This window comes from Protopterus annectens, chromosome 16.part0 (genome assembly GCF_019279795.1).
Source record: "Protopterus annectens isolate FY-2018-M chromosome 16.part0, PAN1.0, whole genome shotgun sequence".
Classification (NCBI taxonomy): Eukaryota; Metazoa; Chordata; order Ceratodontiformes; family Protopteridae; genus Protopterus; species Protopterus annectens.
In genome coordinates this window covers 713245205-713262101 of record NC_056750.1, presented here as the reverse complement: position 1 = coordinate 713262101, position 16897 = coordinate 713245205, and the positions used below count along the sequence as shown (strand labels likewise).

The 16897-nt window shown below is 40.8% G+C and overlaps 1 protein-coding gene across 2 annotated transcripts in view; it reads left to right on the top strand.

Annotated features, from left to right (window-relative positions):
• The window catches only part of LOC122790475 (zinc finger protein 521-like), a 3214752-nt gene that overhangs the window by 2768270 nt on the left and 429585 nt on the right, over positions 1-16897 (top strand). For both annotated transcript variants that reach the window (XM_044058016.1, XM_044058015.1), the window contains exon 33: positions 16462-16536. In XM_044058016.1, the coding sequence (XP_043913951.1) occupies positions 16462-16536 (75 nt within the window). The remainder of the gene's footprint in view (positions 1-16461; positions 16537-16897) is intronic.

Genomic DNA, 16897 nt, shown 5'->3' with positions numbered 1-16897 from the left:
GAACCTTCTTAATGTAAAATAACTGGCCTGAAGCCCAAGTGCCTAAACCAGAACTAATACACTTGGACACTGGGCTCTCAATCAGCAGTTCCCAACTTAGAAGGATGAAAGCTACCTGTCCTGCCACCACAGTGCTTGCCACAAACCTTCCTAATGTAAAACAACTGGTCTGAAGCCCAAGTGCTTAATCCAAAAGACTTGAATGATAGCTACACTTTAATCAAGTTACAACCAAGCAGTAATAAATACCATTGAATACTTTAGAGAATGTCTGGATTAGTGCTCAAGTTACACAAACAAAGCTAGATCCAGCAGGCCCGAATCCAGTCTATGCCACAGCAAACAAGGCGCACCAACTTCAGTAAGAAACAGTTCAGATATGCATGCACTATAAGCCTTTAACCAGAAATTCCCAGCTCAGAAGGGCAGAGTCCAGCCTCTCCTCCCACAAGAGTGCAGACCACGAACCCTCTTAATGTAAAATAACTGGCTTGAAAGCCCAAGTGCTTAAACCAGAATTAATACACTTTTAGAATAACAGACACTGAGCCCTCAATCAGCAGTTCTCAACCTAGAAGGATGTAAGCTACCTGTTCTGCCACAACAGTGCAGACCACAAACCTCTCAGTGCAAAACAACTAACTGGTCCGAAGCCCAAGTGTTTAAACCAAAAGGCTTAGAATGAGTTACACCAAGCAGTAATAAATACAATTGAGTATTTTAAGATGATGCAAAAGTAAAAGAAGTAGGTAAAACACAAGTACAGTAAAAGCAGATGAAATTTTTTTTTTTTTTTTTTTTTTTTTTTCTGAACAAGTGCTGAGATCAAAGAAACAGATTTGAGTGCTGAAACTAGAAAACTGGCTAGTTACAAGAAAAAAAAACAAGCTAGAAGGCTTCCCTCAAACACAGAAGGGCTTGGGGCTCAGAAGCCTACAAATAGTCTGTACCACTTAACAAGAAAGGCAGGAAATAAGCTTAATTTTTTTTTTTTTCTATTTCCCAGATGCTCTCTTTGTACACAGTAGGAGTGCCTGAAATCAGAATATGATCTCACTGCACTCAGTTGAGTGAGCAAATGAGATGGGCCCAGAGGCAGGCTGAGGGGTGGGCAGTTTCAATGCCACTAAGATTAACACCAAAACAAAAACAGGGTGGGTGGGAATAACTGAAGAGCAGAATAACCAGTTAAAAATTCCTTCAACACTCCTTCATACACAGTTTAAATCAATTTAAATACTGTATTTTTTAAAAGAAAAAGTGCATAAAAAGGTACTTAAATTCTCTTATACGTCCAGTTGAATATAACCAAGTTCTTAGCTTGCCAAGCTGAAGTTTTAAAGCAGGAATTATTTCACATGCACCAGTTTAAATATGCAAGGACAGGAAATCACTGAATGTGGCTACCCCACACCTGTAATTACTAGCAAATAACAAAATTCAGCCAACACTAGCTTTTAGTTCAAGTTACTGAAGAGCAGAATAACCAGTTAAAAATTCCTTCAACACTCCTTCATACACAGTTTAAATCAATTTAAATACTGTATTTTTTAAAAGAAAAAGTGCATAAAAAGGTACTTAAATTCTCTTATACGTCCAGTTGAATATAACCAAGTTCTTAGCTTGCCAAGCTGAAGTTTTAAAGCAGGAATTATTTCACATGCACCAGTTTAAATATGCAAGGACAGGAAATCACTGAATGTGGCTACCCCCACACCTGTAATTACTAGCAAATAACAAAATTCAGCCAACACTAGCTTTTAGTTCAAGTTACTGAAGAGCAGAATAACCAGTTAAAAATTCCTTCAACACTCCTTCATACACAGTTTAAATCAATTTAAATACTGTATTTTTAAAAGTAAAAGTGCATAAAAAGGTACTTAAATTCTCTTATACGTCCAGTTGAATATAACCAAGTTCTTAGCTTGCCAAGCTGAAGTTTTAAAGCAGGAATTATTTCACATGCACCAGTTTAAATATGCAAGGACAGGAAATCACTGAATGTGGCTACCCCCACACCTGTAATTACTAGCAAATAACAAAATTCAGCCAACACTAGCTTTTAGTTCAAGTTACTGAAGAGCAGAATAACCAGTTAAAAATTCCTTCAACACTCCTTCATACACAGTTTAAAGCAATTTAAATACTGTATTTTTAAAAGAAAAAGTGCATAAAAAGGTACTTAAATTCTCTTATACGTCCAGTTGAATATAACCAAGTTCTTAGCTTGCCAAGCTGAAGTTTTAAAGCAGGAATTATTTCACATGCACCAGTTTAAATATGCAAGGACAGGAAATCACTGAATGTGGCTACCCCCACACCTGTAATTACTAGCAAATAACAAAATTCAGCCAACACTAGCTTTTAGTTCAAGTTACTGAAGAGCAGAATAACCAGTTAAAAATTCCTTCAACACTCCTTCATACACAGTTTAAATCAATTTAAATACTGTATTTTTAAAAGAAAAGTGCATAAAAGGTACTTAAATTCTCTTATCGTCCAGTTGAACATAACCAAGTTCTTAGCTTGCCAAGCTGAAGTTTTAAAGCAGGAATTATTTCACATGCACCAGTTTAAATATGCAAGGACAGGAAATCACTGAATGTGGCTACCCCCACACCTGTAATTACTAGCAAATAACAAAATTCAGCCAACACTAGCTTTTAGTTCAAGTTACTGAAGAGCAGAATAACCAGTTAAAAATTCCTTCAACACTCCTTCATACACAGTTTAAATCAATTTAAATACTGTATTTTTTAAAAGAAAAAGTGCATAAAAGGTACTTAAATTCTCTTATACGTCCAGTTGAATATAACCAAGTTCTTAGCTTGCCAAGCTGAAGTTTTAAAGCAGGAATTATTTCACATGCACCAGTTTAAATATGCAAGGACAGGAAATCACTGAATGTGGCTACCCCACACCTGTAATTACTAGCAAATAACAAAATTCAGCCAACACTAGCTTTTAGTTCAAGTTACTGAAGAGCAGAATAACCAGTTAAAAATTCCTTCAACACTCCTTCATACACAGTTTAAATCAATTTAAATACTGTATTTTTAAAAGAAAAGTGCATAAAAAGGTACTTAAATTCTCTTATACGTCCAGTTGAATATAACCAAGTTCTTAGCTTGCCAAGCTGAAGTTTTAAAGCAGGAATTATTTCACATGCACCAGTTTAAATATGCAAGGACAGGAAATCACTGAATGTGGCTACCCCCACACCTGTAATTACTAGCAAATAACAAAATTCAGCCAACACTAGCTTTTAGTTCAAGTTACTGAAGAGCAGAATAACCAGTTAAAAATTCCTTCAACACTCCTTCATACACAGTTTAATTCAATTTAAATACTGTATTTTTAAAAGAAAAAGTGCATAAAAAGGTACTTAAATTCTCTTATACGTCCAGTTGAATATAACCAAGTTCTTAGCTTGCCAAGCTGAAGTTTTAAAGCAGGAATTATTTCACATGCACCAGTTTAAATATGCAAGGACAGGAAATCACTGAATGTGGCTACCCCCACACCTGTAATTACTAGCAAATAACAAAATTCAGCCAACACTAGCTTTTAGTTCAAGTTACTGAAGAGCAGAATAACCAGTTAAAAATTCCTTCAACACTCCTTCATACACAGTTTAAATCAATTTAAATACTGTATTTTTAAAAGAAAAGTGCATAAAAAGGTACTTAAATTCTCTTATACGTCCAGTTGAATATAACCAAGTTCTTAGCTTGCCAAGCTGAAGTTTTAAAGCAGGAATTATTTCACATGCACCAGTTTAAATATGCAAGGACAGGAAATCACTGAATGTGGCTACCCCCACACCTGTAATTACTAGCAAATAACAAAATTCAGCCAACACTAGCTTTTAGTTCAAGTTACTGAAGGGCAGAATAACCAGTTAAAAATTCCTTCAACACTCCTTCATACACAGTTTAAATCAATTTAAATACTGTATTTTTAAAAGAAAAGTGCATAAAAGGTACTTAAATTCTCTCTAATGTCCAGTTGAATATAACCAAGTTCTTAGCTTGCCAAGCTGAAGTTTTAAAGCAGGAATTATTTCACATGCACCAGTTTAAATATGCAAGGACAGGAAATCACTGAATGTGGCTACCTCACACCTGTAATTACTAGCAAATAACAAAATTCAGCCAACACTAGCTTTTAGTTCAAGTTACTGAAGAGCAGAATAACCAGTTAAAAATTCCTTCAACACTCCTTCATACACAGTTTAAATCAATTTAAATACTGTATTTTTAAAAGAAAAGTGCATAAAAGGTACTTAAATTCTCTTATCGTCCAGTTGAATATAACCAAGTTCTTAGCTTGCCAAGCTGAAGTTTTAAAGCAGGAATTATTTCACATGCACCAGTTTAAATATGCAAGGACAGGAAATCACTGAATGTGGCTACCCCACACCTGTAATTACTAGCAAATAACAAAATTCAGCCAACACTAGCTTTTAGTTCAAGTTACTGAAGAGCAGAATAACCAGTTAAAAATTCCTTCAACACTCCTTCATACACAGTTTAAAGCAATTTAAATACTGTATTTTTAAAAGAAAAGTGCATAAAAGGTACTTAAATTCTCTTATACGTCCAGTTGAATATAACCAAGTTCTTAGCTTGCCAAGCTGAAGTTTTAAAGCAGGAATTATTTCACATGCACCAGTTTAAATATGCAAGGACAGGAAATCACTGAATGTGGCTACCCCACACCTGTAATTACTAGCAAATAACAAAATTCAGCCAACACTAGCTTTTAGTTCAAGTTACTGAAGAGCAGAATAACCAGTTAAAATTCCTTCAACACTCCTTCATACACAGTTTAAATCAATTTAAATACTGTATTTTTAAAAGAAAAAGTGCATAAAAAGGTACTTAAATTCTCTTATACGTCCAGTTGAATATAACCAAGTTCTTAGCTTGCCAAGCTGAAGTTTTAAAGCAGGAATTATTTCACATGCACCAGTTTAAATATGCAAGGACAGGAAATCACTGAATGTGGCTACCCCACACCTGTAATTACTAGCAAATAACAAAATTCAGCCAACACTAGCTTTTAGTTCAAGTTACTGAAGAGCAGAATAACCAGTTAAAAATTCCTTCAACACTCCTTCATACACAGTTTAAATCAATTTAAATACTGTATTTTTAAAAGAAAAGTGCATAAAAGGTACTTAAATTCTCTTATATGTCCAGTTGAATATAACCAAGTTCTTAGCTTGCCAAGCTGAAGTTTTAAAGCAGGAATTATTTCACATGCACCAGTTTAAATATGCAAGGACAGGAAATCACTGAATGTGGCTACCCCCACACCTGTAATTACTAGCAAATAACAAAATTCAGCCAACACTAGCTTTTAGTTCAAGTTACTGAAGAGCAGAATAACCAGTTAAAAATTCCTTCAACACTCCTTCATACACAGTTTAAATCAATTTAAATACTGTATTTTTAAAAGAAAAAGTGCATAAAAGGTACTTAAATTCTCTTATCGTCCAGTTGAATATAACCAAGTTCTTAGCTTGCCAAGCTGAAGTTTTAAAGCAGGAATTATTTCACATGCACCAGTTTAAATATGCAAGGACAGGAAATCACTGAATGTGGCTACCCCACACCTGTAATTACTAGCAAATAACAAAATTCAGCCAACACTAGCTTTTAGTTCAAGTTACTGAAGAGCAGAATAACCAGTTAAAAATTCCTTCAACACTCCTTCATACACAGTTTAAATCAATTTAAATACTGTATTTTTTAAAAGAAAAGTGCATAAAAGGTACTTAAATTCTCTTATACGTCCAGTTGAATATAACCAAGTTCTTAGCTTGCCAAGCTGAAGTTTTAAAGCAGGAATTATTTCACATGCACCAGTTTAAATATGCAAGGACAGGAAATCACTGAATGTGGCTACCCCCACACCTGTAATTACTAGCAAATAACAAAATTCAGCCAACACTAGCTTTTAGTTCAAGTTACTGAAGAGCAGAATAACCAGTTAAAAATTCCTTCAACACTCCTTCATACACAGTTTAAATCAATTTAAATACTGTATTTTTTAAAAGAAAAAGTGCATAAAAAGGTACTTAAATTCTCTTATGGCGTTGAAACACAGAATGTGGACAGGTCCACCTCCACTCAAGGTGTCTTCAGACCTTCCTCTTCTTTCTCCATCAAGGCTTTCACCAAGTCTAAAGCAACCATGCACCCTAAGAGACCAGTTACACAGGGCCCATCTCCAGGCCCCATGCCTAAGAAACAGATGCTTAAAATGGCTGAGGATTTAATTACTCTAATCAGAGGTTCTCAGCCACCGCCGGACAAAAGGCCCAGAGTGGAGGAAGATTCCCCCTCCTCTGATCAGGGCTGCATTATTTCAGAACACTCTGATGATCAGGAATAGTCTTACTCCCCTTTTGAAGACTCTGATGCAGAGGAGTCTATTCCTTCTGTAGGAGTCTATTCCTTCTGTATCCCCCCCTGAGGATTACTCATTTGGGGAAACTTTGCATACCTTAAGGGAACACTTCCACTGGGAAGGCCAGGATTATTCAGATTCCAAGAAAAGGCTCAGGGAATTTTTTTTGTTACCCCAGCACAGGCCTCTGGCTATACCTCCTGTCTTGGACATCTTAGATGATGTTTACTCGGAGGCCTGCCTTAACCCGGACTCTCTACCTCCAGCTCCAGTTAAGCCTGACAGGTACTACAGGGTTCCTGACTCACACCAATTTCTTTACAAAAGCTATGCTGCTGACCTAGAAACCATCTCACAGGGGCCCAAGGGAGTTAAGGCTTCCATTGCCAAAAATCCATTGCCTTCCGAGAGAGATTCCAGATCCTTAGAAAGGTGGGGAAAAAGGTATATACCTCGGCTACCTTAACCATGAGGGCCTTAAACTGTCAGTTTCATATGCTAAAATACCAACAGTTTCTGTTATCTCAATTGAAAAGTAAAATGTCACAACCTGAACAACCAGACTTGAAGGAGTTGCAGGATTTGATGCATAGTGCAGAACAAGTGGGTAAACATACCTTACAATGTGGTTTTGATGCTCTAGAGGCCTCATGTAGAGCTGCTGTTACAGGCTCAGTCATACGTAGGCATGCCTGGCTCAAGGAACAAGCCTTGCCTGATCATGTCAAAGCTAAATTACTAGACACCCCTCTTCAAAAGGATGTACTATTTGGGGCAAATGCTGAGGAAGTATTACGGAAAATGGAGGAAAAAGCTAAATCAATGCAAACTGTGAAAGAATTTCTGCAGGTTCAACCCCCACGTTTTAGTAGAAATTGGCCTTCCAAAAACTGGTCCTTTCCTGCCACAGGCAGACCCCAAAGAGGCAGATACAGGCGCCCGAGGGGCAGAGGGCAATCACAAGGATCGTACAGAGGCAGACAATGGCAAGCTCCTACACAAAGAGGTGGTGAGGACAACTCACAATCTTTCAGAAAGCAAACCCAATGACTTTCCCCTTTGCAGGCCAACCAGGTCTCAAATGGCAGCCCCCTTAGGAGGAAAGCTGGCACTATTCTCAAAAAATTGGCATGTTGTCACAAAGGACAAATGGATCCTGGACATTATAAACAGAGGTTACAAATTCCATTTTCATACCCTTCCAAAAATGAGAGGCATGCCAAAACTGCCACACAATCAAAGGGCAGAGGCACAAAAGCAAATTTCAGATCTTATAAACATGAAAGCTATTCAAGAGGTACCTACACACGAACAAGGTCAAGGTTTTTATTCCAGGCTATTTCTGGTGCCAAGGAAGGGAAAAGATTGGAGACCTATTTTGGATCTTTCCATCCTAAACACATTCCTACTCGTACCAAAATTCAAGATGCTCACTCTACAGCAACTTCTTCCCATGCTGGGCAAGTAGTCTTGGCTGGTAACATTGGACCTTAAGGAGGCATACCTGCATGTCCCAATCAGACAAAATTGCAGAAGATACCTCAGATTTCTTGCAGTTTCAACCCATTATCAATTCTCTGCATTGCCCTTTGGCTTATCTACTGCGCCCAGAGTATTCACGAAATGCCTGGCATCAGTAATTGCTTACTGCAGACTTCAAGGGATACAAATATACCCTTATTTGGACGACTGCCTGATCCAAGCGGACAGCAAGCACATTCTTCTGAAACATCTGGCTTATGTAATAATGTTATTAAACTCTCTGGGATACACAGTCAACAAAGAGAAATCAAGGCTAATACCCTCTCGGAATATAATTTTCCTGGGTGCCAATTTGGACACAAACACCCAGATGGCCTACCTCACACCAGAGAAGCAGGGCAACTAATTCAATATTTCAGAACACTGGCAAATTGCACCAGGCTGACTGCAAGGAAAATCCTGCAGGCTCTGGGATTCATGGCATCTTGCATCTTACTAATCCCATGTGCAAAGCTGCATATGAGAAAACTACAATGGTACCTAAAAAACATATGGTCTCAACAAAGCCACAGTTTGGAAACAATAATACCACTAATTCCATGTCTGCAAAAGGAATTTCTGTGGTGGGCTCAAGCATGTCAAACAAACACAGGTCTTCCGTTCAGCAAGCCTCAAGCAAATCAAGTCATCACAAGAGACGCCTCGGACTACGCCTGGGGGGCGCACATGACAGACCGGTGCATTCAGGGAAAATGGTCCCAAAAAGAAAAGCACCTTCACATCAATCAAAAAGAAATGCTAGCAGTAATAAATGCTATTATAGCTTTCAAAGACCTTCTACAACCAGGTCAACTATTGATAAGAACGGACAACACCACGGTTATGTGGTACATAAACAAGCAGGGAGGAACACATTCTTATCCCCTATGCAGACTGGCCATATCACTTTGGAACATGGCCATGGACTTACAAATGGAACTACAAGCACAGTACTTGCAAGGCAAGGAAAACGCGCTGGCAGACAACCTAAGCAGGAATATGACAGATCCACACGAATGGAAGTTGCATCCAAAAGTTTTTACAGAAATAATCCAAGAATGGGGAAGGCCAGACATAGATCTCTTTGCCTCCCACAAAAATCATCAATTGACAAAATTCTGCTCGAGGACCTTCCATCCAAAGGCCTGGAGAGTGGACGCTCTCTCTTTCAGTTGGACATCAATGACAGTTTATGCCTTCCCGCCTCTTCCTCTGCTGCCCAAAGTCCTATTGAAGACCAGAGCAGACAGACCAAAGATGATCCTCATTGCTCCGGACTGGCCAAGGCAACACTGGTACCCACTCCTGAGGAGCCTGACGATTCCTCCATGGACCCTGCCTCTAATGCCTCTTCTTCTGACTCAGCACAGCTTCAAAACTCTTCACAGTCAGCTAAAAACACTCAATCTAGCTGCATGGAAGATTCCTTAGCATCACAGCAGGCCCTCCTCTCCAAGAAGGTGCAGGATGTCATTTTGGAGGCCAGAAGGCCATCCACTAGAAAAGCTTACTCCGCAAAATGGAAACGTTTTTGTGTCTGGAATGAGAAAAAGGGCCAGAACCCAGGAAAACTGAATTTACCTCAAATACTACAATATTTGGCTGAACTGCTAAGCAGTGGACTTTCGTTCTCCTCCATCAAAATCCATGCCTCAGCCATTTCTGCACAATACAACACTGATCCTCCTTTATTCTCTCACCCTCTTTTAAGACAGTTCCTCAGAGGGGCTAAGAATTTAAGACCTCCAAGGAAACAACCAATACCTGCTTGGGATCTTAATTTCATTCTGGAAAAACTGACTTTGCCTCCTTTTGAGCCAGCTGCCTCATCTGATTTGCAATATTTGTCCTGGAAAACAGCTTTCCTTCTGGCTATCACTTAAGCTCGTAGAGTTTCAGAACTACAGGCTCTCATGGCTGTCCAGCCTTTTATCATCTTCCATCAGGACAGAGTTTCCTTACGAACCAACCCGTCCTTTATGCCTAAAGTGGTATCCAGGGTAGCTTTAAATCAGGCCATACATTTACCTACCTTTTATCCCAATCCTCAAAACAAAGGGGAGAGATTACTACATTCCTTGGACATCCACAGGCAACTGCGTTATTATTTGGACAGAACAAAACCTTTCAGAAAGTCAGAACAGCTCTTTGTGGCCTATGCGGTAGGAGCTCAAGGAAAGCCAATTTCCAAACAGACAATCTCAAAATGGATAGCCCACTGCATATGCTTTTGATATTCCTTTCATGGCAAAACTGTACCTACAGGCATTAGAACTCATTCCACCAGTGCCACAGCCACCTCTGCAGCCTTCCTCAGAGGAGTTCCTACCAAGGATATTTTGGAAGCAGCCACTTGGAGTTCTGTGCATACCTTCTCCAAACACTACAACCTACCATTATACTCCAACTCTAGAGCAGGCTTTGCCACTGCAGTCTTGCAGGGCATTTTGGCTCCTCCTAGTTCCACCTAGTGCCTACCACCCCTTTCTTAGCTTTGGGATTCTACCCATCTGTTATGACTGCAGCTGTATGCACGATGAAAATAGTACAGTTTTGTACCTACCATAAATGTAGATGTTCGAGTGCTAATACAGCTGCAGTCCAGGTTTCCCTCCCCCCTTCCCCTCTAGGGGTATTCTTTTATGGTGTATTTGCTTGCAACTACTGTTTTTTGATTATATTGCATTGCATTACTACATAATTTTATGTATTGCCTTCCTTCTGGGGGCACCTGACATCTGGGGCAAGAAAAACTGAAGAAAATGGCGTCAGCTGGTTCTTTTATACCCCTGGAGCACTGACGTCAGGGAAGAAGCTACGACAACCGACGCCGGACCTAGACTTTGGAATTCGGCCGACCGAGGACCCGCCTGACGGCAGGAGAACCCATCTGTTATGACTGCAGCTGTATTAGCACTCGAACATCTACATTTATGGTAGGTACAAAACTGTACTTTCTCCAGTCTTTCTTGCCGTGCAGTGATAGCAGTTCGCAAAGTGCCGGTCGGCTGACTCCTGGCCATTTTTTCTAATCAAACTTCAGTCTGAAGACTTTCTTCTCCTACTCAAAGCTAAGTACCCCGTTGGGGAAACTTTTTTCTTGTTCCAGTCCGATGTCAGAAAAAGTTAATAATTGTATTTCATGTGGGAAGCAAATGCCTCATAAGGATTTTCATTCTTACTGTATTCCATGCTTAGGCCCTGACCACGACGTAGCTAGTTGTCGGTTTTGTGCTAGATTCAAACAACGTACTATTAAACGATGGTACGATTTTGCTTTTCATTACTTTGGTAGGCGTTTTAATTACAAAATGTCATCGGATACGGTTCCGGCTGCCGGAGTTCACAAACGACGCAAGGACAAAGACAGGCCTCCGAGGTCCAAATCAGATGATATCGCACAAGCGGAGCCAGCTTCAGATTCGGCCGTCGTCAGTGAGGTGCTTTTGCAGCCCCTGTCTTCTGCCATTTCGGAACCGATAGCCGAAATGGACTCCCACGAGGAGCCAACTAGGCCTTTAAATATTTCAGTTGGACCTTCGGACAATGCTCCTTTGGATGGGTCCGGAGCCGCTGTGCAGGTACCGGCTTCCGAAGGGGTTTTCAGGCCTACTCAGCTTCTTATAAAGGCAAAGACTCCTTCCAAATCAAAGACTGCATCCCAGGCCTCTTCTGATCCGGCTCCCAAGTCTCAGAAACAGTTACTTAAAATGGCGGAGGACTTACTTACTATGATTAGGGGTTCACATCCCCCTCCAGATAAAAGGCCAAGGCAGGAAGTTTATCATGACTCCTCTGATCAGGCTTCTGTTTCTTCTTCTGACCAGGAATATTCTTTCCCTCCTTATGAGGATTCTGATGCTGAGGAATCCATTCCTTCAGCTTCTCCCCCTGAGGATTTCTCTTTTGGGGAAACTTTGCATGAAATGAGGGAACATTTCCACTGGGAAGGACAGGAGTACTCGGAATCTAAGAAAAGACTAAGGGATTTTCTTCTTCTTCCCCAACATAGGACCCTGGCTATTCCTCCTATTTTGGATATTGTGGATGATGCTTTTTCGGAGGCTAACTTAACTCCTGACTCTTTTCCTCCAGCTCCTGTTAAGCCAGACAGATACTATAGGGTTCCTGATTCCCACCAGTTTTTATTCAAGAACCCTACTGCTGACCCTGAAACCATTTCTCAGGGTCCTAAGGGCGTTAAGGCCGCTTCTGCTAAAAACCCCATTCCCACTGAGAAGGATTCTAGATCTTTAGAAAGATGGGGCAAAAAAGTGTACACTTCTGCTACTTTATCTATTAGGGCTTTAAACTATCAGTTTCATATGCTGAAATACCAGCAATTTCTCCTGTCTGTTTTAAAGCAAAAGCTAAATTCCATTTCCGCCTGTGCAGATGATAAGGAACTACATGACTTATTGCATGCTACTGAACAAGTTGGGAAGCATGGTTTACACTGTGGATTTGATGCCTTGGAGGCTTCTTGTAGGGCTGCTGCCTCTGGCACAGTAATTAGAAGGCATGCATGGTTAAAGGAACAAAATTTGCCAGATCAGGTAAAGGTAACAGTTGGAAAACACTGGAACCACCACAATGATTAAAATCAAACAATTCTTATTTAATTGAGTAAAAACAAGCGCTTTCACGCACAGTAATCGTGCGCTTCATCAGGTTACAAGATCAGGTAAAGGCTAAATTATTGGATGCTCCTGTTCAGCATAATGTTTTATTTGGATCTAAAGCTGAAGACGTGATTAAAAAGATGGAGGACAAGGCAAAGTCCATGCAAACAGTTAAAGATTTCTTACAAGTACAGCCACCCAGATTTAGCAGGAATTGGCCTACAAAAAATTGGCCCTTTCCCAATTCAGACAGGCCTCAGAGGGGTAGATATAGACGCCCCCGAGGTAGGCCTCAAACGCAAGCCTCTTATAGACCAAGACAGTGGACTGCTTCCACCCCTAGGGGAGGAGAAGACAGGTCGCAAGCTCATAGAAAACAGACTCAATGACTCCCTCTGTTGGGCTGCAGGAACTTCTTGCCTGGAAGCCCCTCTCGGAGGAAAACTTTCTCTTTTTCATCTAAATTGGACTCATATAACCCAAGACAAGTGGGTTCTGGATTTGGTTTCAAGAGGTTACAAATTCCATTTTCATACCCCGCCAAGGCCAAGCTGATGGCCAGATCTTCCAAAACATCAATGGTCAGAGGCATTAAACCAGGTGGAAGCTCTCTTGGCTATGAAAGCCATAGAACTAGTTCCACTTTCAGAGATGGGACAAGGTTTTTACTCAAGGCTCTTTCTAGTCCCCAGGAAGCAAAATTCATGGAGACCCATTCTGGATCTGTCAGTCTTGAACACTTTTCTAGAGATACCAAAATTCAAGATGCTTACTCTACAGCAGCTACTACCAATGCTGATCAAAAATGCATGGATGGTAACTTTGGATTTAAAAGAAGCATATTTACACATTCCCATCAGACAGGAACGCAGAAAATACCTCCGGTTCAAGGCAGGATCGAGGCACTACCAATTCTCTGCGCTGCCCTTTGGATTGTCTACTGCGCCCAGGGTCTTTACCAAGTGCCTGGCTCCAGTAGTAGCTTATTGCAGACTCAAGGGAATTCGAATTTACCCTTATCTGGACGACTGTCTTATTCAGGCAGACAGCAAGAATGTCTTACTCCAGCATCTACAGTTTGTTCAGAATCTTCTCAATTTCCTGGGATTTACTGTAAACATAAAAAAGTCAAATTTGACACCCTCACAACAGATAATTTTTCTGGGTGCTTCTCTAAACACAACAACCCAGATGGCATTTCTGACATACGAAAAACAGTTACAGCTGGCTTCAACTTTCAAAACCTTGGCAACTACAATTCAGCTATCTGCAAGGAGATTCCTGCAGGCTCTGGGTTACATGGTCTCCTGCATCCTTCTCGTACTATATGCAAGACTACATATGAGGAAAATACAGTGGTACCTAAAAAGTGTATGGTCTCAGCATTGTCACAGTCTAGACATACTGATCTCCGTCCTGCCTTGTCTTCAAAAGGAATTCCTTTGGTGGTCCAAGGCATGTACTCTAAACAAAGGAAAACCTTCTGTCTGCCTCCTGCCACTCAGATTCTAACCACGGACGCCTCAGATTATGCATGGGGAGCCCATTTTCAGGGCAACTGTCTGCAGGGCCTTTGGACAAAGGATCAGAAGCACCTGCATATCAATTTAAAGGAAATGTTAGCCGTTCAGAAAGCTCTATTGGCCTTCAGGAATCTTCTACAACCAGGACAACTACTGATACGGACAGACAACACCACAGTTATGTGGTACATAATCAAGCAAGGGGGATCTCATTCCTACCCGCTTTGCAGACTAGCCATGGATCTTTGGAACACAGCCCTAGCTTGCAATCTGGATCTTCAAGCACAGTTTCTACCAGGGAAGCAAAACTTCCTGGCAGACAGTCTGAGCAGAAACCTTTCGGATCCACACGAATGGATGTTGGACTCCGAAATATTCAAGATGATTACAGCAGTCTGGGGATGTCCTCACATAGACCTCTTTGCATCCCACCTCAATCATCAACTACAAATCTTTTTGCACCAGGACTTTCCATGATCAAGCTTGGAAAGTGGATGCTCTATCATTCAGTTGGAGAAACATCTCGGGATATGCCTTTCCGCCTCTTCCTCTTCTTCCACGGGTATTACTAAAGATCAAGCAGGACAAGCCCAAGATGATAATCTTGCTGGCCCCAAATTGGCCTCGACAGTTTTGGTACCCAACACTGAGAAACCTTTGTCTAGAGCCACCCTGGGTTTTACCACAGATTCCGAACCTTCTGTCCCAACACCAGGGTCAGATTCTACACTCCCATGTCAAAACTCTCAGCCTGGCGGCCTGGTTAATCCAGGATATTTGATTCATTCTCTCCTACCCAAGCAGGTTATGGATGTCATTTTAGAAGCCAGACGTCCTAGCACTAGAAAATCTTATGCAGGAAAATGGAAAAGATTTTGTTCCTGGATGCAGGCTCAGGATTCTGATCCTCTTATTCCTAACATTCCTCAGATTTTACTTTTCCTGTCGGACCTCTTACATAAGGGTCTCTCTTTCTCTTCCATAAAGATACACGCCTCTGCTATTTCTGCTCATTATAATACAGACCCTCCTATCTTTTCCCACCAGCTCATGAGACAATTTCTCAGAGGAGCTAAGAACTTAAGGCCCCCTAGATCTCCTCCCATTCCTGCTTGGGATCTCAACTATGTTTTGGAAAAGCTCATCTTACCTCCTTTTGAGCCTGCTGCCTCATCTGACATCAAGTTTTTATCTTGGAAGACAGCCATCTTTTTAGCTCTGACCTCTGCCAGGAGGGTTTCAGAGTTGCAAGCTCTTATGGCTGTGGAACCTTATATTATTTTTCATCAAGACAAGGGTGTCTTTAAAGACTAATCCTACTTTCATGCCTAAGGTGGTTTCCAAAGTGGCTTTAAATCAAACTATTCACTTGCCAACTTTTTTCCCCACTCCTCAAAATAAAGGGGAAAGGATCTTACATTCCTTGGATGTACACAGACAACTACGTTTTTACCTGGACAGATCCAAGGACATCAGGAAATCAGAGCAATTGTTTGTTTCTTATGCTTCAAGTTCCCAATGTAAAGCAATTTCAAAACAGACCATTTCTAAATGGATTGCTCATGGAATCAGATTCTTCTATTCACACCATGGAAAGCAAATCCCAGGGAGTAATAAGGACTCACTCTACCAGAGCTGCTGCCACTTCAGCTGCCTTCTTCAGGGGAGTTCCTACCAAAGACATTTTGGAAGCTGCAACTTGGAGTTCAGTGCATACTTTTTCCAAGCACTACAATCTACCTCTCTACTCTAAGTCTAGGGAAGGCTTTGCTTCTGCAGTCTTGCAGGGCCTTATAGCCACCCCCTGTACTTTATGACCACCTCCCTTTCTTTTGGATTCTACCCTACAGTCATGACTGCAACAGTGAAACACGATGAACATAGTACAGTTGTGTACACTTACCATAAATGTAGATGTTCGAGTGTCTTCATAGTTGCAGTCTGGGTTTCCCTCCCTCCTGTCCCCTCTTATTTTTTCTTTTGTGTGGTTCCTTTTTTCACCCTTCTTCTGAGGTGTATTTGCAAAGGGTATGGGACCTTATTCATTTTGGAACTTCTGACATCTGGGGCAAGAAAAACTGGAGAACATGGCGTCGGCTGTCAGCTTTGTACTCCTGGTGCTCTGACGTCAGGGAGCATGGCTGAACAGCCGACGCCGGACCCAGACTTTGGGATTCTGGCCGACTGAGGACTGCCTGCCGGCAGGGGAGAACCTTACAGTCATGACTGCAACAGTGAAGACACTCGAACATCTACATTTATGGTAAGTGTACACAACTGTACTTTCTTCATATCATTGTGTTGAAATTTGTTTTAAAATGTATTTTGTTTGTACAATCATTCAGATGGGATTAATTTTGTTTCATCTTCTACTTTAGCTGAAATGGGTTTCACTCAAGAGTCATCACCAGCTTTGAATTCTAAGTCTGATGTAGAGATGGTTTCTCCCTCAGGTATGTCTACTGAGCCTGTGAATGATTTTACTTTGATAACTGAGGCTCAGTTATTTTTTTTTAAGTTCACCATTTTGGATTTGCACCCAACTTAGGAACTGTGTTGATTGTGAATGCTGTAAGTACTTGTCATGGTTACATCAGGTATTAAAGCAGAAACTCTGCTTCTTCTTTTAGTAGGCACTGTAGCAAAGTAATTTAATGCACATATAGCTTGTTGTAGTTCAGTGGTGAAAGTTATTTTGGCAGTTCAGGTTGTAGTGTGGCTACATATAGAAGCATAATGGGTCTTGGAAATGTGAATCATAAGAAAAATGTAACATGGTCTCACAGCAATCCTTCTGTCAGTGTATAAGCATTT